General features: G+C 36.0%; 1 protein-coding gene across 1 annotated transcript in view; it reads right to left on the bottom strand.

Annotated features, from left to right (window-relative positions):
• The window catches only part of LOC116520744 (macrophage mannose receptor 1-like), a 44,261-nt gene extending 20,607 nt beyond the window's left edge, over nucleotides 1-23,654 (bottom strand). The window contains exons 1-15 of the mRNA XM_032235071.1: nucleotides 23,594-23,654; nucleotides 22,694-23,092; nucleotides 21,954-22,127; nucleotides 18,971-19,135; nucleotides 17,149-17,262; nucleotides 15,878-16,021; nucleotides 13,510-13,692; nucleotides 13,003-13,160; nucleotides 10,641-10,754; nucleotides 9,878-9,993; nucleotides 8,038-8,186; nucleotides 7,728-7,927; nucleotides 5,746-5,867; nucleotides 5,077-5,155; nucleotides 1,423-1,564 (exon numbers count right to left, since the gene is read on the bottom strand). Of these exons, the coding sequence (XP_032090962.1) occupies nucleotides 1,423-1,564; nucleotides 5,077-5,155; nucleotides 5,746-5,867; nucleotides 7,728-7,927; nucleotides 8,038-8,186; nucleotides 9,878-9,993; nucleotides 10,641-10,754; nucleotides 13,003-13,160; nucleotides 13,510-13,692; nucleotides 15,878-16,021; nucleotides 17,149-17,262; nucleotides 18,971-19,135; nucleotides 21,954-22,127; nucleotides 22,694-23,092; nucleotides 23,594-23,654 (2,320 nt within the window). The remainder of the gene's footprint in view (nucleotides 1-1,422; nucleotides 1,565-5,076; nucleotides 5,156-5,745; nucleotides 5,868-7,727; nucleotides 7,928-8,037; nucleotides 8,187-9,877; nucleotides 9,994-10,640; nucleotides 10,755-13,002; nucleotides 13,161-13,509; nucleotides 13,693-15,877; nucleotides 16,022-17,148; nucleotides 17,263-18,970; nucleotides 19,136-21,953; nucleotides 22,128-22,693; nucleotides 23,093-23,593) is intronic.
• Between the last annotated feature and the right edge of the window lie 1,727 nt (nucleotides 23,655-25,381).

The following is a 25,381-nucleotide window of genomic DNA, read 5'->3' as shown; positions in this document are numbered from 1 at the left end:
AAGCACACCCAAAACACGCATTCCTGTAATAGCTGACAAATTGATCTCAACTCAGTGCTTCCAATAACTGGAAAATGGCTTCTACACAAATGTTCCAAAATACCCAAAAGTCTCTTCTGGGACAAAGCAGTATAAAACGAAGCAATGAGGAGGCCATTTTAATTTGCCTACAGAACTAGCTGGAGAGAGAAATGGGTTGTTGCCTTAGGCAACTGCTTAGCTCATTTGATTCAATCAAATCACTATCAAATGCAAACATTTCATCAAAGCTTTGTATATTTGGTAATGTTTTCTAAACATGTCCAATGATTTCTTATGGATATGAAAAGTGCCGTAATTTTTAGTAACTCTTCTTTGGTTATATTTCTACATATGCTTGGGAAACCCCTACTCAATTAATGCCTATAAAGAGAAAAATGACACCTTCCTTTCACTTAGGGAAAATCACAATGTCTGTAGTTTCACACCATGCAGAGCCAATATCTGGCTTTCTTCAGTGTTCTGAGAAATCGGTCTGCTTACAAACTCAACTGTCATGCATCACATTTTAGGAATGTTTCTTTATGTTATGCAGCCAAATTTAGCTCAAAGCAGTCTGATTCAAATCAAACTAAAATACAATGCACAACCATAGTTTTTAGTAAACATTGCATACAATATTTTTGACATTAAATTGCTCAACGTACCAAAGTCGTCGACTGGTTGGTTTGTTGGTATGGTTAAACCTGCAAAATTAAATATTTTAATTACAAGAAATTCAAGCCAATCTTATCACATTACTCCATTTTGCAAAAAGCAATCCACAAAAACTGAAATGTTGTACTAGCTTAATGTATTTCTATATTTACAAGGAAATAAAATCATAGAAATCTAGATCCCAGTTTTGCCCAAAATCCAAATGGCCCCCATTTTTGAAAGAGCTATAAAGCCCTGGCTCTTCACTTATGCCCTTGGCAAGGAAGAATAAGTTTCCTTCCTTCATTGCCCTTGCCATCTTTTAACTTTTTATTGGTTTTATTGTAATTTCTTTGATTCTTATGAGCCCAGAGCGATTGAAAGTCAGACAGTGTATAGGTTAGTAAATTATTAATATTATTGCTATTATTATTATTATTATTATTATTATTATTATTATTATTATTATTAATTTTTTTGGCACCAATAATGCCATCAGTGTACTACATTCTTGAGCATCATTTAGATATATTTGACATTGTACTCTGTTATTTAGGTTGTATATACAAATATAAAATCTGCAGTAAAAGTGAATTGTATTTAAGACCCTCAAATTTCTCTCCCAAAAGAAAGGGGACCATCACATAAATGCTAAAAGAACCATAAATGCTTTTTAAAAAGTTGCGCAATGAATACATTCTCTATTGTCTGTACTAATAAACTACATGAGAATGAAAAACATATTACCTCTTGCAATTTGACAGATCCAATATCCTAATAGGCTGCATCTCTTTGAAGACCAATATCTAGTATTTCCCCATATTGATTTGCATCTTTCATTATTTTCACTTTCTGAATAATACCAACGTGAGTTTGGTTCATAATTTACCTATAGTAAAATTAAAATATATTTACATATTTATTTTCTAAAGCCATAGATTTTAATATTCAGAAAAAGCAACAAATGTACCATAATTGCCTTTTAATAATGTCCACATGTTTGATGGGCTATTAGCAAAAATTTTCTAATGTGGTTCTGAGTACTGAAATAGAAGAAGTGGCAGCTGGCATGTACTTTTCACATCAGCCTGATTCACTAACTCAGTGTATTTATATACAACTTCATATATTTTAACACAAAATATGGTGTAACTCTAAAAGAGGAACTAACTATAGTTGTAACTTTTATAAGATATCTGTACGGCTTTGTTCTTATGTTGTTCCTGGGATAGGATCAGTGGTGGGATTCAACCAGTTCGCACCTATTCAGGGGAACTATTTGTTAAATTTCTGAGCAGTTCAGAAAACAGGTTATTGGAAGAAATCTTCCAACAGACTTTTGGTTTTTTCCACTTTACAGGGCTAATCCTGCCAGGAAGGCAGGAAGGAAATATTCTCGTATTGTTTTCAACCTAATCCTTATCTTTATTTCCCTGTTTACAGAAACTGCCTTATTACATTGTAACAGCTAATGATTCTTGGCAGTACACCCAGAATTTCTGTCTCTTCTCCGGAAGTTTTTTTCCCCTTTTGTTGGTAATAGGGATTTGACTTTCTTAAAAGGAAATGGTTGTTTTAAGCTTTTTACATTGCTTTAGTGGTTTCTGGCACTGTCCTTTTGGGGTGTACTTCCAAGAGGTATGAGGCAAGCTTGGCATTCTGTCTGATTTTTTTTTTACTATCTATCTGGGGACATGTGATCTTTTCTTAAATCTGTATGATTTCCTTAGGATATCTTGTGAGGTGAGTGAGACCAGCTGGTATCTTTAAGTTGTGGAAATGGATCTAAGGATTGCTTCTTCTGGGTGTGCTTTGTAAGTTCACTGAGTACAGGAGTCTCTTGTCTATGGGGATTCTTCAGTCATCCAGGTCAAGGCTATCCCAAAGGTGTTTTTTTTTCAAAAGACAACTGGACTTTCTTGGATTCCAGAAAATCCAGTTGCCTCTTGGAAAAGCACCTTTAAGACAGGAGTCTCTTGTATTGCTTTGGAATGGCTATGGCACAACATTACTCACTGATAGTAAGATTTTAAAAGCGGGGGGAGGTAGGGGTGTGGATCCTCCAGTTCATTTTAGTTTTCTCTCATGACAGTAACATGGCACCAAGTCTGAAGTTTATTTAAGGCACATATTGATTTTATTGTGATCCTGACAAGCTTGGAAAGCTTGAACCTGGATCTCCTATATAATTTGTTAATTTGTCTCTTTAGCTTGGCATTTTGTAGCCAAAATATGCTCACTCACTTTCTGGTGAGCTTAAATGATGTCTCTGCTGAAGGGTTTCACTTTATGAGCAAGAATTGGCTGCTGATAGTTATCATTGCATTTTAATTATTTCAATTTCTCAAGATGCTCTGGAACCCTGCCTGATTTGTAACTCCAGCTTGCAGATATTTCTAATCTAATGATTGCTGTTTAGGGGAGCATTTTGCAATCAAAGAAGCTTTTTGTATTTTTGTACAGGTAATCCTTGACTTACAACAGTTCATTTGGTGACAATTCAAAGTTACAATGGCACTGAAAAAAGTGACATGACTGTTTTTCACATTCATGACCATAGCAGTATTGCCACAGTCATGAGATACCAGGTGAGGTGAAGCACCTCTCCACATGAGCGATGTCAAATTGGCCACACCCACCAAGCCACATGACCATCCAGCCACACCTATCCAGCTGATCATTAGGGCAGAGAACCAGCTGTTAAATTATTTAAATCCCACCACTGGAGAGGATGCTTATGAAATGTTGTTGGTTGCATCTTGAAGGTCAAGGAGACAAAGGGTTTGAGGGTAGGACAAGAATCAATAGGGGAAGCATCTATATAGTCTTTAAAAGCAACCCCATGTACAGCACATTTCAGCAGTCCAAATAAAAAAGCATGATAAGTGTGACTGTGGATGGTGTCTCACATTCTAAGAAAGGCTGTAAATGGCACAATAGATGAAGTTGTGCAAAAGTCCCTCCTCATCATAAATGCAGCATACCTCAAGGGAGCATGTTGCCATCCATAATTAGAAATGGAATCTCCCTGCAGTCAGTTGGCTTCTTAATTCCAAACTGCCTCAATTTGCTGGGATTAAGATCCCTAAGGTTTTATTTAAATATTCTCAATTTTAACTGTTTTTATGTTTATTTTTTTACTATTTTGTAAGTCATTCAGAGTAGCCTTATGGGCATAATTAGTAGCATATAAATTAAATAAATTAATGAAAGAATATTTATTGCCTCCAGAACCTAGCAAACTACAGACATGAGGAAAAGGGGCTCAAATGAATCACCCGTTCATTCAATGGCTGAGATATAAGGTTATATATCCCTCATTGATCATATTTAACTTTGTGTCAATGGATCATATTACTGACCAGTTTTAGGTAGATGCTAAATAAAAGTGGAAAGGGTATTAGGCTCTGAGACAAACCATAATCTATGGTTTAGAAATTAACAGCCATGCCAATTGAAATCCCTCCTTCAGAAAGAAGGATAATGACAATAAAGTGTTCCTCTTTCCAAGTTCACGGAGTTGATCCAGAAGGATACCATGGTTGATAGCAATGAAAAGCCCACTGAGAAGTCAAGTAATATCAACAAAGGTGCAATCCTCCATCATGACCTTGCCAAAAATCAGCTATAAGTACGTATGACTTGTGTGTCTCCACTTCCAAACCTAAAGATATGGTTTCATGTAATTAACTTCTTCCAGAGTTCTTTACACTACAGCAAGGAAATACCTAAAGAAAGTTGGATATAGGTCAATAATTATCTAATATTTTCTGAAAAAACTATTCTTCTGAAAAGGTACAACATACTTCTTCAAGGCATGTGTACTGGTCCATCATCCAAGAATGCATTCATTGCTCCCCCTACACTAAATCCTTGTTACTTTTCCTTTGCCTTCCATAGTAATACAGGTTTTTCTGTTAGCAGGGAAAATGAGTGAAATCCAGTATTTAGAAATGTTGCTTGCTCAGTTCACTCCTTCCTCCCCAAAGGGGATCTTCCTTGCATTGGTCCTCTTTCTGGGTCACCCCCACTGTGATTAATTTCCACCTATCTCCTACATTTCTGTAGATCTCTTTTACTCTTCAATTGCTTTGGAGGTTTTCAGCCTTTTTTCCAGGGGCTCATGGTCAGCCACCATGCCATCTGCTTTTGGTAAGTGCAATGAAAATTATCTTCTTAATCTGGCAATAGCATCATCAGTATCAAAATAATCTGAATCAAGTCAAATAACGACCTTGTGTTTATATTAAGACTGTAATAATTCATTTAACAGTTAACTAGACTACTGTTATATGTATGAAAATATCTATAAAATATTACTAATACTGTACTACATTAAATATTAAGAATACCAGCAATTCCACTTAGCATCTATATTTTGCACATTACTTATATACTTACAGGAGACCCATCAGTCCAAGTATATCCTGGGCTAGAATCCACAATTCTTAAACCAACCCAGCTGTGTTGATATTGCAGCCTAAAATGCAAGAATCAGCGAATACATTAAAATATAATTTATGCATGTCTTATTTAATGCAACACTGAAATTTCTTTTCTGTGTTTTTTTCCACATGCAGAATATAAGCATGTCAGTAAATGAACAACCCCAAGAAATATCCAAGATCTCAAATATGACATATGCCCTTACAGCTGAAATATACCCATTTGAATGGGAATAGATTCTGATGACTAATATAGAATTTAAGTATTCATGTATGGGATAATACTAAAAGGCTTGTTACTTTGATGATAATTGTAACTTAATCTATGCTTTTGAACATTCATTATTATTTCTGTTGTAACCACTTAAGGAGGTTTTACTTAAAAAAAAAAGAAAAATAGTTATGGCGAACTTAGTCACTGATTATTGACATAAATTGGATCTCTAATTCTTAAGGCCCTGAGAGAAAACTCAACTATATGCGAAGTACTTCAGAATGAATATATCTAGGGTTATGAGGTTTACACTAATTATATATTCTATGATGATGAATTCAGTGCTCCAATAAACCATTTGTCAGGAGTTTCTGCCTTGACATATAAAAAAATTAAGTTTATTATACTCACAGTTTGTTTACTAAATAAAACTCTTGTTTACTATGAAAAGAAGCCAGGTCTCCTCCAATTGATTTACAAAAGTCATGTGCCTCAAACCAAGTTTTCTTTTCAGTTTTCTTCTCTGTATAGCCCTAAATGCATATATATAAATACATCTCATTACAAATAAGCATTAACACTGCAGTTATCTACTACCCTTCTTAGCTCATATTTGATTATCTTTTCAATTAATTATCCAATTTTTTTTTACATTTTTCTAACCAATAGAATACCTTTTCATCATCATCATCATCTTTTAACAACCTCATAATCCCTTGTGGGGTGGAGTCTGGGCAACTGAATGGAGCTGAGTGGCCAGATGCCCTTTATGTCGCCAGTGCAGAGTTATGTTCAGAAGATACATTCTCATTCTGCCCAGAGAGAGAAATAGCTGCCTCTACCTAAGATCAAACTCACAGCCTCCTGATTTTAAGGTGAGAGCTCCACTTTTAGGCCATTGCACCAGGGTGGGTTGCTGCCAGCGTTACTGCCGGTTAGCAACCCGCACACAACCTGAATGCAACCTGCACACTCATTTTGCTCATGGGTGCAATGTAAATTATTCTGTGTGTGCAGAACAATTTACAGTGAACTTTGCATGCATAGTCACTAAAATCCAAAATGGCGGCGGGCAAGCAGTAGCAAGGAAAATGGTTTGGGGGCATGGCAGGCCTGGGTCACTGCCAGTTCTGCGACCCAGGCCTGAATTCCCCTATCGGTTTGCCTGAACTAGGCTGAACCTGTAGCAACCCACCTCTGCACTGCACCACTCCTAATAGAATACCTATTGATGTTAAAGAGAAGTTAAAGGGAGAGGGGTTGATTTTTTTTCTTTTTTGCTACTGTCATAAATAGAGCTATGCAAATTGGATATAAAAGAACACTTGCTGAATTTTCTACACCCATTCCCCTCTCTAAGAGCTGAGGTAACGCAGTGGTTAGGGTGCAGTACTGCAGGCCACTTCAGCTGACTGTTAACTGCAGTTCAGCGGTTCTAATCTCACCGGCTCAAGGTTGACTCAGCCTTCCATCCTTCCGAGGTGGGTGAAATGAGCACCCAGACTGTGGGGGCGATATGCTGACTCTGTAAACCGCTTAGAGAGGGCTGAAAGCCCTATGAAGCGGTATATAAGTCTAACTGCTATTGCTATTGCTATTCCCAATTCAAAGGTTGTAAGTTGATGATAATGATAATAATGATGATTTAGACATGTGATGATTCAGACATCTGTTTAAAAGACAGTTAGGCAGATAGTTTGGTGTACTGATTAGGGCATCAGGCTACAAACTGGGAGATAATGAGTTTTAATCTTGCCTTAGACATAAAGCCAGCTGGGTAACTGGACCTGTTACTCCCTCTCAGTCTTAGGAAGGAGGAAAACGACGAACTATTAATAAAAAAAACTTTGCCAAAGTAACTGAATGGATTTATCCAGGCAGTCTCTGAGAAACAAACACAATTGAATGGTAGAAAAAAAAAGTTATGACAAATCTACACAAATGAAGTTGTAAAGAGTTAAAAATATATGAAGCGTTGATTGCAACAAAAATGCCAAGTTGCAACCTTTCTGTTAGGGCCATAACTGTCTTAGGTTAATTCAATAATAATAATCATCTTAACTGGGTTTCTTAAGCCCAGATTTCTTGGGTCATAGTAGCCGAAAGTGTCTCAAGACAATTAATGGGGATTTCAGAGAAAGGGCCAAAGATATGCTGGCTGCAAAGGAATGTGACCAGTTTCCATGATTTCTATGATTCCTTCCTTGTTCTATTTCCTTTTCAGAGGAGGGGTTAGTTATGGCTGAAGGGCTTCAAATTCCCCCCGGAATGGACAGGAGGAGAGGCTGGAATGCCAACTCCTGTTGCAGTGTCTGCCTCTTGACCTGGCTGGTCTCAAAGGGTGAATCTGGTTGAGCAAGCAAATGCTTTGATTCCAAAATGGGCTGACTTACCTTGAAGCAGATATTCCTTGTTGGGCTTGCGATCCATCCCTCAGGACAGTTGGCAAGGGGTGTTGGTTCTGGGATTGGAGGAGGCGTCACGCCTTCAGCCAATTGCTTGCAAAGGAAGGCGGCCTTCTCTTCACAATTGACAACATCCCACAGTCCAGCAGCATCTCCCGTTCTCATGGCAACGCAGCCAAGATTTTGGCCTGGCAGGATGGAAGACCAGAGCCAGTTAAATTTAATGCATCACCATAGACAAGCTAAAAAGGATAAAAGCTTTCCTGCTAGGATGTATTTTCTCTGACAGATTCCATACCAGGCATTTTTGCATTCCAGTGAGTGAACTGAACGGGGTCTCCATTGGTCCAGTTGAAAGTGCCTGGATTTGCTACATCCGAAAGGCCAATCCAGAAATATGTTTCAGGACGGTGTCCAATTTGGCTGGTCAGGAAGGCCTGCTCAAATCTGTGGTAAAAATAATTCATATCAGGATGGTCTCTGATTTTCTCCATTTTCAAATTCTGCATCTCAGACCCATTTTACACTTTTACCAGTCAATCCACCTCAAAGGGTTGTTGAAGAGAAAATAGGAGGCAGGAGGATTCAGTACATTTAAAACAGTGGGGATAAAATTATCACTATCACCATCATTATACTCTCAGATCTGAAAGTACAATACTATATTTACAGATTCTTGATCAGAGCTAATATATGCTCCCATAACATATGTTAAGGCTACCAGGACTGGAGTTTAATCTTCCTTACAGCAAAGACTACATATTTGCCTGAATATTTAGGATAAGGACAGGCCTTTGGATAAGGACATCTTACTGAGGTCTCTTAGTAAATGCTTAGTAAATGCTGCCATGGTCAATGAAAAGGCCTGCCCAATCCCTGCTACAAATAAAATAAAAAAGTCACATGCTGTAGCTCTCTTGACCTAGCTGTCTGAACAAGACATCAGTTGCATCATAACATTCTCTACAGCAGTATTTCCCAATTTTGACAGTTTTAAGATTGTGGGCTTCAACTCCCAGAATTCCCTGGCTATCTGGGGAATTCTGGGAGCTGAAGTGCACATATCTTAAAGTTGCTGAGTTTGGGAAATACTATTCTACAGCAGTGCTCTCCATAATTTTTTAATCACACATCCTTATCAGTAGAAACATTAAACGTGTACCTCAATAAAACTATGTTTAGTGTAAATTATATCTATGTATTATTTTACTCCTGTCTTATGTGTATTATAAAACATAATCCAAATATATACTATACATTTTATATTTTTTATATTGTCTTATTTTTTATTTTTGAGAAACAATAGACATCCTAATGTTGTCTTCTTGCACAGCAGTGGACAAAAATATACATCCCAAGTTGGAGAGCACTGCTCCAAAAAATTCTTCATAGTATACTAATATAGCATTCCTATCTGGAATGTCATAAAAGAGGCTGGTTTAGTGTTGCAGCTAGGTGCTACATCTCATTCTTACACACTCTGAAAAATCTTTTGGAAACTGGAAAAACTGAAGAGCTGAATTAACATTAAAATATATCCTGGAAAACATTTAGTTTGAAATATTCATTAATCACAACAATAATCAGTAATCCATATAAATAAATCAGTAATCAGGGAAATTACCAAGTTTTAGATGATATGCCAAATGAACTCATGTAAAATTAGTATAAAAATTAGGCATAATTCAGAAAAATGAATAATCCACAAACATGAGGATAAAATAATAAACAAAATTTAGAATCAAGGAATGAAATTGGCAAAAATGTTTTCCATGCCTAGATTTTTTTTTCATATGTCTCTAGATATCACAGCAGAGTTTACTTTAAAGTAAATTAGTTTAAAAAGCAGATTAAAAAACTATTTACTATTTTCTTTGCTAAGTAAAGTGAAGAAAAAAGTGAACAATCCTCTGCAAATAGTTGATCTTGAGCTCATTCATAGATGATAAATAGATGGGGGATTAAGACAGACAGACAGACAGACAGAGACAGACAGACAGACAGACAGACAGACAGATAGACATGGATGGATGGATGGATGGATGGATGGATGGATGGATGGATGGTTGGTTGGTTGGTTGGTTGGTTGGTTGGTTGGTTGGTTAAATATTTAGTTCTATCCCGTTCAACATATTTACCTATTCTCCACAGAGATAAGAAATCCTTGGTTTGTTTCACAAGATGTCTTTGCTTCTGAAAATGATCCAAGTGTCTTTCCAATTAAGTAACAATAGAAACCATATCTTTTCCAGCCCTGTTAATGTAGCATACATATAAATAGAATTATATTAGCCTAAATTTATTTATTTTATATTTTCATCCTGCCCAAATGAAAGATTCTCAGATTCACCCAAGTTATCTTTATCAAAGAGTGACCTTTAATTATTTTAAGTTCATATTTTATGTGGCACATAGTAATAGGCTCAGAATCTAAAAGATGCTGTAAAATCAATAAATGTTGATAGACATAAATTTGTAAAATTTAACTTCTGTGTCAGCAGCTTCAAATTGGTTTAATTTTGTAAGAACGTTGCTTAAATTTGGATGTCCAAAGACAGCACAGTTTACTATAAAGTAAATTTGTACTTGTGCCAGTAGACATCACCATTTTTCAGTTTCAGATTGTGTGCGTGTGTGTGTGTGTGTGTGTGTGTGTGTGTGTGTGTGTGTGTTCCTTATGTTTAACCATTATCTCAGGTTTTTTTGTCATATGGAAATGTGAATAAATTATCTTCTTAAAATATTGCAGAGAAAATCTTTCTATCTATGTGATTGCTAAGAGTCGACACCAATGTTAGGCGTGAAGGCAAAAGTAGCTTTCTCGTTGATATTTCCAAAACTTCATAAGAGGATGAATAATTATTATAAAAGATCAAGAACTACACAGTTCTTTAGGCTTACTTTCTGGCATTTTGGATCAGCAACCTCATCTGTTTCAGGAAGAAATTCTGAAGACTCTTTTTTACAGATGTATCCTAATTCCTCTTCACAGAAATGATCTGCCATGTATCCATTCTGAGGATGGAAGGATGAACAAACCTCACTGAAAAGGAGTCCATTACTTTTACCCCTTCCTATTTTTGTCATTAATTATATTTTTGTTTTTCCCCCCATGAGCTGGATTACTGCACAATACTTGTTATAACTTCATTTGCCTAAAATCTGCAGCCAGACTAACATTTTGCAAAAAGATGCAAATGTTTAAATTAAAGTTGGGAATGGTAAACATAGACCACAAAAATTAAATTATTTCAATATATAATTCATTAATATTACAAATTTCCAAAATACAAAATAAAATTGTATTAGGTTTTTTCCCCCACCAAATATACAGCCAGTAGCACACTTAAATCCAAATTTAGCACACCTAAATAAGCTTTTGTTCTTCAGTCAATACAGATTAAACGTTTATTCCCAGTTTTCTGAATAAAATGCCCAATTGAACTCAGCATGTATTTCTTCATTTACTTACTTATTATAATGTACTATACATATTAAAGCAAAATATTAATTACATAGTAGCAATCCATTTCAATATGAATAGACATATAATGGCTCCATGAGGTTTCTGAATGTTTGTTTAGTAGCTTCCAGAGCAGTGGTGGGTTTCCAATTTTTTACTATTGGTTCATTTGTACACATGTGCATGCTTTCATGTCTGCATGATGCTTTTGTGCATACACAGAAGCATCCAGGCAGGTGGGTGGAACCTCCAGCCATTGCTACTACCAGTTTGCCCGATCTGGGCTGAACCAGGAACAAGCCACCTCTATCCCAGAGCCCTCTGTAATTACCAAACTGTAGAATAAGCCAAAAAGTAGGCTTTATGGTGCTTTTATAAATGAAGATTTCCCCAACAAATAATGTTTATGAGTGTGACTAATCACAGTTACCCAACATAATTAATAACTTTATTACTAACATTCTGTCCTTTCCCCGAGTATTCAGTTATCTCCTTAATCACAAAAGCTCAGTCTTTCTATATAGAGTTAAATACCTTTATATATTCATTCCTTACTCTGATAAATAATAATGCCTTATCAAACAATATTGTTAAACAAAAATACAATCAACATGGTCAATAAAATTAGCTCATTACTTAATAGCAATCCAGCAGGGGTGGGTTTCAACCGGTTCGCGGCGGTCCCTGCGAACCGGTTGGTCGGTAACTTCCGGGAATGGTGAAGGGCGCGCCTGCCTGCCTGCGGTCCTTACCCGGTTTTGATGAGTTCTGCGCTTCTACGCATGCGCAGGACGCATACAGCGCCTGCGTGATCCTCCAGGAGCAGCTGGAGCGTCGTGCAGACGCTAGTATGCATGCGTGCACCGCGCGCGTGCACTAGGATGCCACCGGCCCCATTCCAACCGAACCGGTTGGAACGGGGCGAGAAACCCACCCCTGCGAATCCAACAAGCAAAAATTATCATGAAAAAAAGAACACATCAAAAATATTTAAAAGCAATATTCTGGAATAAGCTCCAGAATATACACATCCATAATAATTTAAATCAGATCTTAACCTAGAGCTGTCAGATAACTTAGAACAAAACAACTCTATTTAATCAAATAAAAAAACCTCCAACCATGTTTTGGAGGCTCTCAAAATGGGAACCATGATGGCGCAGTGGTTAGAAAGCACTATTGCAGACTAATTTTGTTGATCACCAGCTACCAGCAGTTTGGCAATTTGATTGTCACCAGCTCCAGGTTGACTCAGACCCACATGATTCCAGGGTTGGTAAAAGGAGGACCCAGATTATTGGGGGCAATATGCTGATGCTGTAAACCACTTAGAGAGGGCTGTAAAAGCACTGTGAGTTTTATTGCTATTGCTATTATCAAAAGTACTGATTCTTAAAATGTGGTCATAGGGGTCCTGGAGCTATGAGATTAGAATTTATTCCAGCGCACATTGAAAAAACAGCAACACAATATTGAAATTCCATCCAAACAATTGTGAGAAGAGTTAGCAGCAGCGAATATGTCAGTTTTAATTTTTCATATGTCAATTTCAATTTTTAATATGATAAATATAAGTTATTCATAAAAACAAAAACTCTTTTGGGGTTGTCTATAATTTTAAAAGTAGAAGAAGGAAAAAAAGAAATGTGGAAAGATCAAAGATCAAAAAAGATCTATGGAATAAATTGTTATGGAAAATAGGTTACATTAAACAAATGGTTTAGACACAAATTTTATCCAATAGATAACTGAAGAGAGAGAAAAAATCTCCACCAGACAATTAAGGGTTCTTATTGTTACCTTCCCAGTCATGATGACACAGTCTTCCTGCATGTTGCTTATAAGTGTGGGTTCTCCTTTCTGCCATTTGATGAATCTCACTGTAGTACCATCACTCCATTCAAAATATGAAGAAGTCTTCTGGTCATTTAGTCCTATCCACAAATTATCTGTTGATTCTAAAAAGATAAATCCATTTTATTCATTTCTTCTCAAATGTAATGAATAAAGTCCAGAGGTTGTAGATAATCCTCCAGCCCATAGAACTCTGTGCTATGTTGGTCAGAATGTAATCTGGACATATACAGCAGGATGTGTGCCATGAATGTATGCAGCACTTGTTGCATCATTTAAACCACATAAGCTGAGTAGATTTTTTACAAATGTTTTAAGGCCTAAAAAATGTTGTTGTTGTTTTTTTTTGGGGGGGGGGGGGTTTGATGGCACATCAGCAGCTTTTTTTTTCTCCTGACATTCATGTCCCACAGAGTATACGAAACAGGAAATAAGGCTTCTAAATATACTCACCATAGCCAAGCTGAGAAAAAACAAAGCTGTATTCCTCAATATCATGTATACTTAGTAAATGTCCACCATCCTTTTGGCAGGAGACTGAAGCATCCTTCCACGTTTTGCGATCTCTATTCAGACGGTAACAGTGTTTTGCATATCCAACCCAGTTATTTGGACATTTAATTGGCTTAAGATCATCTAAAAAAGACAGTAGTTATATGTAAACCATCAAGATTTGGGAGTGGAGGTAGGAAATATATCCTGATCTAGTATTAGGATGTAATTGATTCAATAAACAGAATTTGTTAGAAGCAAATTTGAAGCAATGCATCTTAAATATAAGGTATTTTGTCTATTGTTTTGAGGATATCATCCTGAAGAGTCATCAGGATTTATTGAATCAGATCTAATTTTCCAGTCTAATCTTTCGTGAATCAGGAGGTACTAAAGAAGCAACTTATTATGTCCTACATGATTGTTTAACTGTTCTTAAATTATTAATGCTTTTATAGTGTATATTAATTGGCATAACTATTTTTTACTAGATCATTGCTTTTCTTCAAAACTTTCATCTTATTTTATTGAAATTTACAGAGAACAAACTAAAAATAAATTTGGCAGCAGCATACATACATATATACATACATATATATCATATATATGTGTGTTTGTGTGTATCTATGTTTGTATATCTATATGTGTATGTATGTATGTGTGTGTGTATGTATGCATGCATGCATGCAGGCAGGCAGGCATGCAGGCATGCAGGCAGGCAGGCAGGCAGGCAGGCATGCATGCAGGCAGGCAGGCATGCAGGCAGGCAGGCAGGCATGCAGGCAGGCAGGCAGGCAGGTAGGCAAGTAGGTAGTAAGTAGGTAGGTAGGTAGGTAGGTAGGTAGGTAGGTAGGTAGGTCTTGGTGTATTGTAATCTTACATGGGAAAAGACCCGAATACGTCAAGACCTGCATACTTGGACTGGGGAAAATCTATGAAAACATACACATATATACATACATACATACATACACTTTGAACTTTGAACTTTAATAAAATTTGTATGCCACCCACTCCCTTGGGACTCTGGGCGGCTCAGAACAAATTAAAAACATTTAAAATATATAAAATACAATGTTAAAAATTAATACAACATTCATTCCATCAGGTGGGGCTGGAAATTAATCAACAGCCCCAGGCCTGCCGGAACAGCCAGGTCTTGGTCGCTTTACAGAAGGCCGGGAGAGTAGTGAGAGTGGTGTGTATTTATATGTATCTATATGTATCTATATGTATCCTATACATATATGATATACATATATGATATATATGTATGTATCTATATGTATCGTATGTATCGTATGTATCGTAAATATGTATGTATGTATGTATGTATGTATGTATGTATGTGATATAGGATATATAGGATATATGTGTGCGTTGTTTGTGTGTGTGTGTGTGTGTATACACATACATACATGCATACACACACATACACACACACACACACACTCAAGATAGTCCTTGAGTTCCGATCAGATTTTTTGTTATAAGTTATTATGATCATAAGTTGAGTTATAAGCATCCATATAATGGGACTTGATTTTACCACATCTTTTGTAGCATTCACTAAACAAGTCATTGAGTTAGTTAAGCAAATGTGTATTTGTAAGTGAGAATCCATTCTTTCAGGCAACCCCCTGCCCCCCAGTAAAAATCATGTTCTGTGATTGTGGGACATAGTATTGGTCCTAAAGGTAAACTGGTTGCCGAATCTTCCAAAGACAGTTTGGAGGTGAGGGATGGGATGAGATTTTATGATGGCTAGAGATGCTTTGCATCACCTGGTTCTGGATCTTAATTCTGAATGATTGTTACGCGACTTGTCATAAGACGAAGGCTGTCTGCAGTTTAGGATCTTTTCTATATATGCATAGCTTTAGTTCTGCAAATTTTCAGAATTAAACTCGTCTAAGAGGTATGCAACATTTCATATTAACATTTTCTGAAATTAAAATTATGCTAAATACATTTTTTTTCCTATTTCCTCAGGATCTTGGATCATCAGAATAGTCATGAGAATTCAGTATCTCCCCATCCCGACCCCAGCTATAAGCATAAGTATGCACATAGGATTTTTAGGTTACCTTACCTCCTGCCATTTAGTGGACCTTTTTGGTTTAAACAAAATTGGTTTTGCATAATGTGAATTTCTGCACGTTCTCCAGCTCAGGTATCTATTATTTCACATTATTCTAAATAGTTGCTCTGGGACCAAAATCATCAATAGGAATTGTTTTTTTAAAAAAATGTTACTTGGGCATGAGTGCTGTGCATATCAGTGAAAAAATATTTATTCAGTTAACTTAATTTTCAGTTTGCAACCTACCTAAAGAAGGCAAAGATGCCTGTATTGAAGAGTTTATTCTCTTACAGATGTATCCATTCTTCAGTTCACACAGATTATTTTCCCATTTGCCATTCCGACCCTGTAACAATCCACAGGTTTTTCCTGTTTCTGAAGAGGGACTACCTGCAACAGAGAGTGAGCCAGATTTCCCTATCACTGCTTGATGTTCAAGATGATAAGATAAACATTTTTTTAATCGTAAAACATCATAATGGTTTTCTGCCTTCTTCTTCAATTGTATCTCAAGATACAATTTTATCTGCTATAATAAATATATAGGAGCTTTCCTATATCTACTGTGGAAGTTTCCCTCTGTAGCTATGTATCTATCATTTGGGTAAGGTATTGTATTTCTGTATTTCATATTTAATTGACCAATGGTGGCTTGTGACAAATGCCATTTTTCTCCTTGTTATAATGCTAACTATTAAAACAGTTCAGTGCTTTGAAAGGATGCATCATTTCAACAAAGCTTCAATGCAAGCTCTCAGAGCAACATAGTCAAACTGGTATTCTCCTTCGATGAACTGGACTGTAATGGCTGCCTACTTCCAATCAGTGACCTTTTGGGCCCAGCCAGATTAAGTCTGTATATGAGGCAGAACAATTTTTCAAGTCAAGGCTAAGCCTCCACCTCAACTGTCATGAGCGACAGGAATTATGTGGCACATCAGTGAGGAATGGAGCCATCTTGCACAGGCCTACAAACTCTACACAAGATGATTAGTTTACTTTAATGTCATTGCACTTCATACAATGAAATTAAGTGCCATCTTCAGTGTACATCATACATAAGAAAACCATAAAAATAAAACAAAAACACACATCCTTCACATTCTATACAATTCAACTAAAAACCCTTAACACTGTATTAGTATTACACTATATACTATACTATCATTACCACATTGAGCTAAACACAGCTACTGAGTTTCTTTTAAGAGTTTTCTGTCAGGATCAAAGGCATCTTTGGGGTGATGAAAAAAGTGAAGATGACAATACTGTCAGAATCAATGTTTATATACTTCATATAAGAAACTAGAGCATTTCTAAATAAAGTGTGGGTTAAATAAAAAATATAATAAATACATCTCATTACAAAAAAAGACTACAAAATATTTAAATGCTTCCCTGACCTACTTAAGATAATACAACAAGAATTTCCAAATATTCTAATCTTATTATCCTTAAATGTTTACAATTTTCTTTATGAAATACCAATGGCCTTTTAACTATAAACTTTTACTCACCTGGAGCCCAGTTTAAATATTTTAAAGGTTGGTCACTAATCCACTGCCATCCATTGTCAAAATCTGGATTATTAAGACCAATCCAGTAGTTGGCTTCTGAATTTTGTGTTAATCCTAGTTGAGAAAGAAAATCCACATATTGATCAACTCTGTAGCTCTGAGGCTGAAGACAAAATAGACAAAGTACAACTGAACCTGAAGTACAACTATCATTCCCTTAGTCTGAAGCTATAACCTTAATATATACATATACGTGTTTGTGTGTGTGTGTGTGTGTGTGTGTGTTATATATGTATGTAACAGCCACTACATAGGACAGACACGCAAAAGTACCATAAAATCAACTAGCAATCAGACACAATCGAAGCACAATGAAAATTTTACTGAATATGTTAACTAATCTGCATGAAAACCACCAAGCATCAAGGAATCTTCAATTTGAGCATGACCTACTTATATTCTCTTCTATTTGTACAACGAAAACTCCTTAACCTCACAATACATGGACAGACATAACCATGATTTTCACTGGGAAACCATGAGTAGCTTATTTATTTTTTATTTTATTTATTTATTTTATTTGTCAATCATTTACAAGATAATAAGCATAAGAATGAACATGAGTATGAATGAAATGGGTACGAATGAATGGGGACAGTAGGGCAGGGATGGTAGGCACGATGATGCGCTTATGCCTGCTCCTTACAGACTCTTAGGAATGGAATGAGGTCAATAGTAGACAGTTAAATTTAATCAAGTTAAATTTAAAAATGCTAGGGAACTTTTGGAATTTGGCACTCAGACACATAAGTATGATGTTTTCTCCCTGTTCTTTGGTGAGATTATTGTTTTATGCTTAATTATTTGGTGTTGATGTCTCCTTATGGAATGCGGTGGTTCAGTAGCTAAGATGCTGAGCTTGTTGATCAGAAAGGACAGCAGTTCAAATCCCTAATGCCACATAACAGAGTGAGTTCCCGTTATTTTTCCCAGCTTCTGCCAACCTAGCAGTTTGAAAGCATGTAAAAATGCAAGTAGAAAAATAAGAATCACATTTGATGGGAAGATAATAGTGTTCCGTGTGCCTTTGGCATTTAGTCATGACGGCCACATGACCATGGAGATGTCTGCAGAGAGCGCTGGCTCTTCAGCTTTGAAGTCAGGAACGACTAGCACATATGTACGAGGGAAATCTTTATCTTTACCTTTAATGTCTCCTTATCTTAGTGTTAAGTGGTTGAAGAGGATGTGTTCTGATTTTTTTGTTTCCGTCTTAGCTTTTTAATTGTCACTTTTGAATGGTATGTAAATCTATATTGATATAGACACAAAGAGATAGCACCATTTACACCCTATTCAAAAGTGAAAGGAGTCATTAACACCAAATAATTAAGCAGAGCACAATACTTTAACCAAAGAAGAGGGAGAAAACACCACACTGAGGATGTTGCCTAGTTAGGTAATGAAACATCTTCAAGCAAACAACCAAGTTTAGAGGGCACCAAGAACTCAACAATTCAACCTGAGCTACAAGTATTTTCTTCTATTAATATTTAAGTATTAATTTCAAATCAATCAGATAAATGTTCATCTTTGGAATTCAAATTCAGTGAAATACTTGAAATACTTGTTCCTTGAAAGTGGATAATTCAAACAAAGACTGTTTCAAAGCATCAAATATTTTTGAGAAGATAATTTCTCTGGAGGAAAAATGATGTTTCTTATATGAATCTTTTGAGATTGCTTACCACAGATGAAAACATTTTTTTAAAATCAGGAATGCCTTTAGAAGTCTTCTAAGAAATGCTTTGTTATGTGATACCTGTCAAATATGCTTGCTCATATAATTCGTTGATGCTCAATAATTCTGAATTTTGTTGCTGGCAGCTTTTTCTTGCTTCATCCCATGTTAGAGCTGAGCCAGAATTGATCTGGTAGAGATCTTCTGTCCAATGATTTTTGGTCCAGAAAAAGTTATCATTTTTATCTGTAAGCATTATGGAAAATAGAGTTATTAGTAACAAAGTCCAAGTAGCAAGTAGCAAAGTGTTTATATTTTCATTGCATAGTTTTAGTTATTGAACAAGTAATCTGCAGATTTTGAATGGTGCTTTTCTTCATCAAACCACAGTGAAGTAAATCAATTCCCCACTTCTAAACAGCAACATTGCTATACAACTTTCCCGGATAACAGAGACTTTTGTCCATATGTTCTAGGAGTAAAGCCAAGCAGCGCTTTAGATATTCTCCTTCAAGACACCCTTGGATATCATGCACCTCATTTTTAAATGAGATGTTCATGGAGCAACAAAATGATCTCAATCATCCAGATCATGGTTGTTCCAAGGTACTTTTTCTAGAAGGCAATTGGACTTTGTTAGATTTTAATTTGAAAACATTTTCCTTCTCATTCAAGAAGCTTCTTTAGTTCAAGAAACTTCAGAATTGAATAAGCTTCTTGGATGAGAAGTCAAAGAAAATAAACCAAGAAAGTCCAGTTGCCTTTTGGAAAAAGGATAAGGGGACACGTTTAGACTATTGCAACATGCTTGTATGGGACTTTCTGTGTAAATGGGTGGTGGAGAGCTCTTAAAGCAATCAGATAAAATTCATATGTTGTCATGCTAGCTTCATCCTAGCAAATCATGGTTGCCTGGCTTCTTCTGCCAGGCATGAGAATAATGCTGCTAGTGGGGTCCATGAGGAAACATACAGATGCCTCCAGGCAATCAGGAATCCCATGAAAATATTAGTATCTCACTATTATACTTTGATACCAAATTATATACAGGAAGTCCTCGACTTACATCAGTTCCTTTGGTGACCATTCAAAGTTACAATGGCACTGAAAAAAGTGACTTATGACCATTTTCACACTTATGACCATTGCAGCATCCCCTATGGTCACATGATCAAAATTCAGATCATTGGTAACTGGTTCATATTTATGATGTTGCAGTGTCCTGGAGTCGTGTGATCAGATTTTGTGACCTTCTGACAAGCAAATCAATGGGGAAAACAGATTCACTTAATGATTGTATTACTAATTTAAGAACCGCAGTTATTCGCTTAACGAATGTGGCAAGAAAAGTCATAAAATGGGACAAAACTCGCTTTAACAAATTTTTCACTTAGCAACATAAATTTTGGTCTTAATTGTGGTTGTAAGTTGAGGACTACCCGATCCAGAATCCAGACTCACTTAATAACCATGTTACTTACTTAACAATTGCAATAATTCACTTAACAGTGGCAAGAAGAATCATAAAATGGGAAAAAAACTCACTTAATACATATTTCATTTAGCAACATGATTATGGTTGTAAGTTGAGGAATATCTGCATATGTATTAAAATATTATAAGACTATATAAAAAAATTAAGATTCCCTGAAAAGAAGTTTGATCCTGACACTGAAAACAGAACAAAAGTGCTTTGTGACTTATTTCTTTTGGGATTTTTTTCCTAAAATCTTAGCGTAGCCTATAATCCTCAGATTTCCTGATGCTCTCCTCCCACCCCACTACTGATGCTTTCTGGTCAATCAAGATCAGTGTTGCCGATTAATGCAGAAAAGGTACAATTGAAGCCAGTTTTATGTAATATTTTGATATAGTACACTGGTGGGTTGCTAATTTTGTTGCTACTGGTTCAGGTGCACTCTCACACACGTGATGCTTCTACTCATGCACAGAAGTATCCTGGGGGTGGGGGGACAGAGCATCCTGCTGCTGCTACTACTGGTTCAGCCGATCCAGGACGAACCGGGAGCAACCCACCTCTGATATAGTCTCTAAAAAAAGAGGGTTCCACATTTTGTGAAAATATGAACTCACAGTATAAAACATTAATAAAATGCATAAGAGATAACTTTATGCCAAAATTATTCTGCTGACATTCTGATCCATCTTTCCTTCCTTCCTTCCTTCCTTCCTTCCTTCCTTCCTTCCTTCCTTCCTTTCTTCCTTCCTTTTGCAGGGCCTCAAGGTAGTACACAAAACATTCTCTTCCCATTTCTTCCCACAATTGCAATCTAAACACCTTAACTATGAAAAAAATAGTTACTTCTAATTATATTGCAAGGGTGATTTGAAAATTTAATTAATTTTATTTTAAAATGTACTATATTAAGTTGTAATTGATAACCCATTGCCAAGATGTTGTGACACTACCTATAGGGCACAGCTGCTTTAAAATATTGCAGTAGTGAACATGACACAGTCTATTATAAAAGGCTTGTTTTTAAACATAGATATAGATATTCTATAGCATGAAAGCCAGTTCAAACATTAGGCTAAAAAAGAGAGATTGTGAGTTCAAATCCTGTCTTAGCTGTCCATGTAAGCTAGTTGGTGATTTTTAGCCAGTTACTCTCTCTCAGTCCAACCCACCTCAATGAGTTGTTGTAGTAGGGAAAATAGGGGGAAGAATAGCAATAGCAATAGTTAGGCTTATATACCGCTTCATAGGGCTTTCAGCCCTCTCTAAGCGGTTTACAGAGTCAGCATATTGCCCCCAACAACAATCTGGGTCCTCATTTTACCCACCTCGGAAGGATGGAAGGCTGAGTCAACCTTGAGTCTGGTGGGATTTGAACAGCCAAACTGCTGAACTGCAGTCAGCTGAAGTAGCCTGCAGTGCTGCATTTAACCACTGCGCCACCTCGGCTCTCGGCATTTAACCACTGCGCCACCTCATACCAAGAAGGTATGTTTGTTGCCTTGAGTTGTTTGTAAAAATAATAAAGGTAAAAATAATAATAAATAAATACAAAATAAATAAATGTATCATCAAATAAGAGTTTACCGTTTATGGGGCAATATCCAGTTAAAGAGTCTTTGTCCACATCTGGAGTTGTTCCACACCAAAGTCGTTGGCGTTCATCATCATTAACTATGCATTCAGCATACCATTTATTCATATACTTAAAAGGAAACACACAAGGTGCTCCCAAGGAATTGCCTTCTATAGTGAATAGAGCTATTACAAAAATCAAAAATATGCAAGTTAGATTGAGAATATAATCTATCAATTTCAGAATTTATATCTTAGAATACAGTAATCATATATTCATTTAGTGACAATTCAAAGTTACAACTGCATTGAATAAAGTGACATGACTGGTTTTCATACTCATGAATGTTTCAGCATCCCGATGGTCACAGGAGCAAAATTTCAAATGTCCTTTGATCATCTTCAAACAAAGTCAATGGGAAAGCCAGATTTACTTAATAACCATGTTACTAACTTAACAACTACAATGATTCTATGGCAAGAAAGGTCATAAAGTGGAGCACAACTCATTTGACAACTGCTCTGATTAGCAAAAATTTTGGGCTGTACGTTAAAGACTATCTGAATATTCCATTTTTTCTCAGATGATGTAAAAGACAACACTAATATGTTAAAGGACAACTAGGAAATAATATAATTTGAAATTATACCTTTAGTATCATTTTTTTTCAATTTTCAGGTAAAGAGATTCAAAGAGGAAGAGAATTTAGGTAAGCAAATTCAGGAAGAAGGATTAATGTTCAGATATTTACCTTCATATTTCTGGGAGCATAAGATTTTCTGTGTTCCGTAAATCTTCCAAACACTCTTTTTGGTGGAGTTTGCTGATACTATAACCTTATTCTCATGCCCATTAGCAGGATTTAAAAATAGTTCTTCTGTTGCAAGGACAAGCGTGTCATTTCTGCATCCCCATTTTTGTTCATCAAGGGTTTTGTTGCATGGTGACAGTGTAACTGGAACCATGTTTGTTTTGGAAGGTACACTCAGACATAACCTTACAGCCATATTCAATAACTGATAATCGGATGCCCACTTAAACTTTTGCTGGTCGCTATACTTGTTGCAGATTTCAAGGGAGAAGGAACGAGATTCTTGAAGTTTTAGGCAACGATTAAGATTTTCATTGTATATCAAAAAAGTTTCACTGTCTATAAAATGAAATAAACAATAATAATAAATATAGAGTAACAACATTCATGCTATGGAAATGATATATAATCATTTTCAGCCATAAAAATGTATAGTTTTATACTATACTGTGTTATTCTACTTTTATACTATGCTATTTATACTATTACTGTGTTTTCCATCTTCTATACATTTTAAATATTGAAACAATTATATTGTATCTCATCTATTTAAATTTAAACATTTTCTATTCTTAATTATTAAAATATACCAACCAGTAGGAAAAAAATGTTTTTTTAAAAAGGTATAAAAAGTTTTTAAAAACTTTATAATGTTAATCTCTAAAAGATTATTTAGATACAATCAGTAATTATAGAGAATGCATCCATACATTAGTGCTGCCAAAAAAACAAACTGAAGAACTGTGACCGAATAAAAATAAATTAAACAATTTAACAGTTAAATAATTGAATTTAAATGCATATAGTTTAAAACAATTTAAATAATTGAATACATTTTACCTGATAATTGAAAAGCTGGCTGAATGAGAAATAAAAAATTTAGGAACAAAAAAGTATTCATTGTAAATAATAAAACATTCCAGAAACTCCTGAAATTAAGAACCAACTGAGGAAGCTTTTTTTCAGGAACTCTTTTATATATAAGAGCAAAGAAGACAGCAATATTTACTTCTGCTTTCAATATTATGAAATGTGTATTGTAATAATAACTAGGGCTATAAATAATATTCAGCTTCTATGTAAAAGACCTATTTCCAAAGAAATGTACTCATGAATTTACAGCTAATCATTAAACACTCATCATTCATATATCTATACATACTTACTCTGCCTATTAAATATGCCTTTTGTGAATAAGAAATAGTTTACATGAAATTAAACTTAGAACTAAGGAAAAATTTCCTGACAGTTAGAACAATTAATCAGTGGAACAACTAGTTGTGAACGCTCCAACACGGGATGTTTTAAAGAAGATATTAGATATTCATTTGTCTGAAGTGGTGTACCGTTTCCTGCCTAAGCAAGGGGTTGGACTAGAAGACCTTCAAGGTCCCTTCCAACTCTGTTATTCTCTTCTCTTCTAAATACTATTTATTCAGTTAGTGACTAGCAAATTTGAAAACATATAGTGTAAATGTAAAATCAAATGAGTGAGTTAAAACAACAGCATAACAATAATATAGTTTCTAATTGCAGGGATGTCAAACTTGATTTCATTGACGGCTGCATCATTGTTGTGTTTGACCTGGGGGAGGTGGGTTCGGCATGGCCAGGGTGGGTGTGGCCAGTTCAACATCACTCGTGTCAGGGCACCTGTTTTGGCCTGAGTGTTGTGCCAGAGAAAACAGGCTCACAAACTTCATTTTCAGCTGCGATGGCTTCCTGCAACCCTCTACCAGCGAAAACAATTTTTTAAAAAATAAAATAAATGAAGACTCACCGTCCCACCTCCACAAGCTGAAGAAACTCCTGTTAATAATCCATGATTAATTGCCGGGTGGTTTTTGCTCTGGGTCACAAGGTAATGCGTGTGCGCACGTGCAGAGTGCGGTTTATCTTAATTACCAATGTAACTATAAAAGGTGGTGGGAAGTACAGGGTGGCAGCTCTGACAATTTATTCATTGCCTTAGTACTTTGTTGGTCAGTTCGTGCCGAAGGAAGAATGCAAACTGCATTTACAAACCGTTTCTGTGTTTGGCTGGTTTCATTAACCCTTCAGAACCTGACATACTAATTTATATAAGAAACAGAACACCTCCTTAGAAAGTATTGGTGATTATACATCAACCCAAAATCTTCCTAAACTATCAGAAAACTACAAGCAAATTCTGAACAGTCCATTAACAACCTTTGAAATAACAGAAGCAAATAAAAAAGGCAAAATAGCTAAAGCTCCAGGACCTGATAGTGTATTTTATAAAATCTTTGAAGATCAATTACTTCTTCTGATAAAGGACTTAATGAACTCTATTTTACAGGAACACCCTATTCATGGAAGGATGCCTACCAAGGGTGTGTTGCTGCTGATTCACTGCACACATGCGCAGAGTTGCCTGTAAATTGTAAATTGTGTAAATTGCATGTAAAATGAAAAAATGACTTTAAAAAGCCAGCAACAGCAGAGGCATCTAGGGAACAGGTTTGGGGGTGTGGCCAGTCTGCTGTTCCTACCAGTTTGGCAACGCAGTCCCAATCTCTACTACCGGTTTGCTTGAACCAGTGTGAACTGGTAGCAACCCACCTCTGATGCCTACATCTGTTTAATATCCAAAGAAGGAGTGGTTGC

This window comes from Thamnophis elegans, chromosome Z (genome assembly GCF_009769535.1).
Source record: "Thamnophis elegans isolate rThaEle1 chromosome Z, rThaEle1.pri, whole genome shotgun sequence".
In the NCBI taxonomy this organism is placed as follows: domain Eukaryota; kingdom Metazoa; phylum Chordata; class Lepidosauria; order Squamata; family Colubridae; genus Thamnophis; species Thamnophis elegans.
This window is presented reverse-complemented; position numbering and strand designations above follow the sequence as displayed.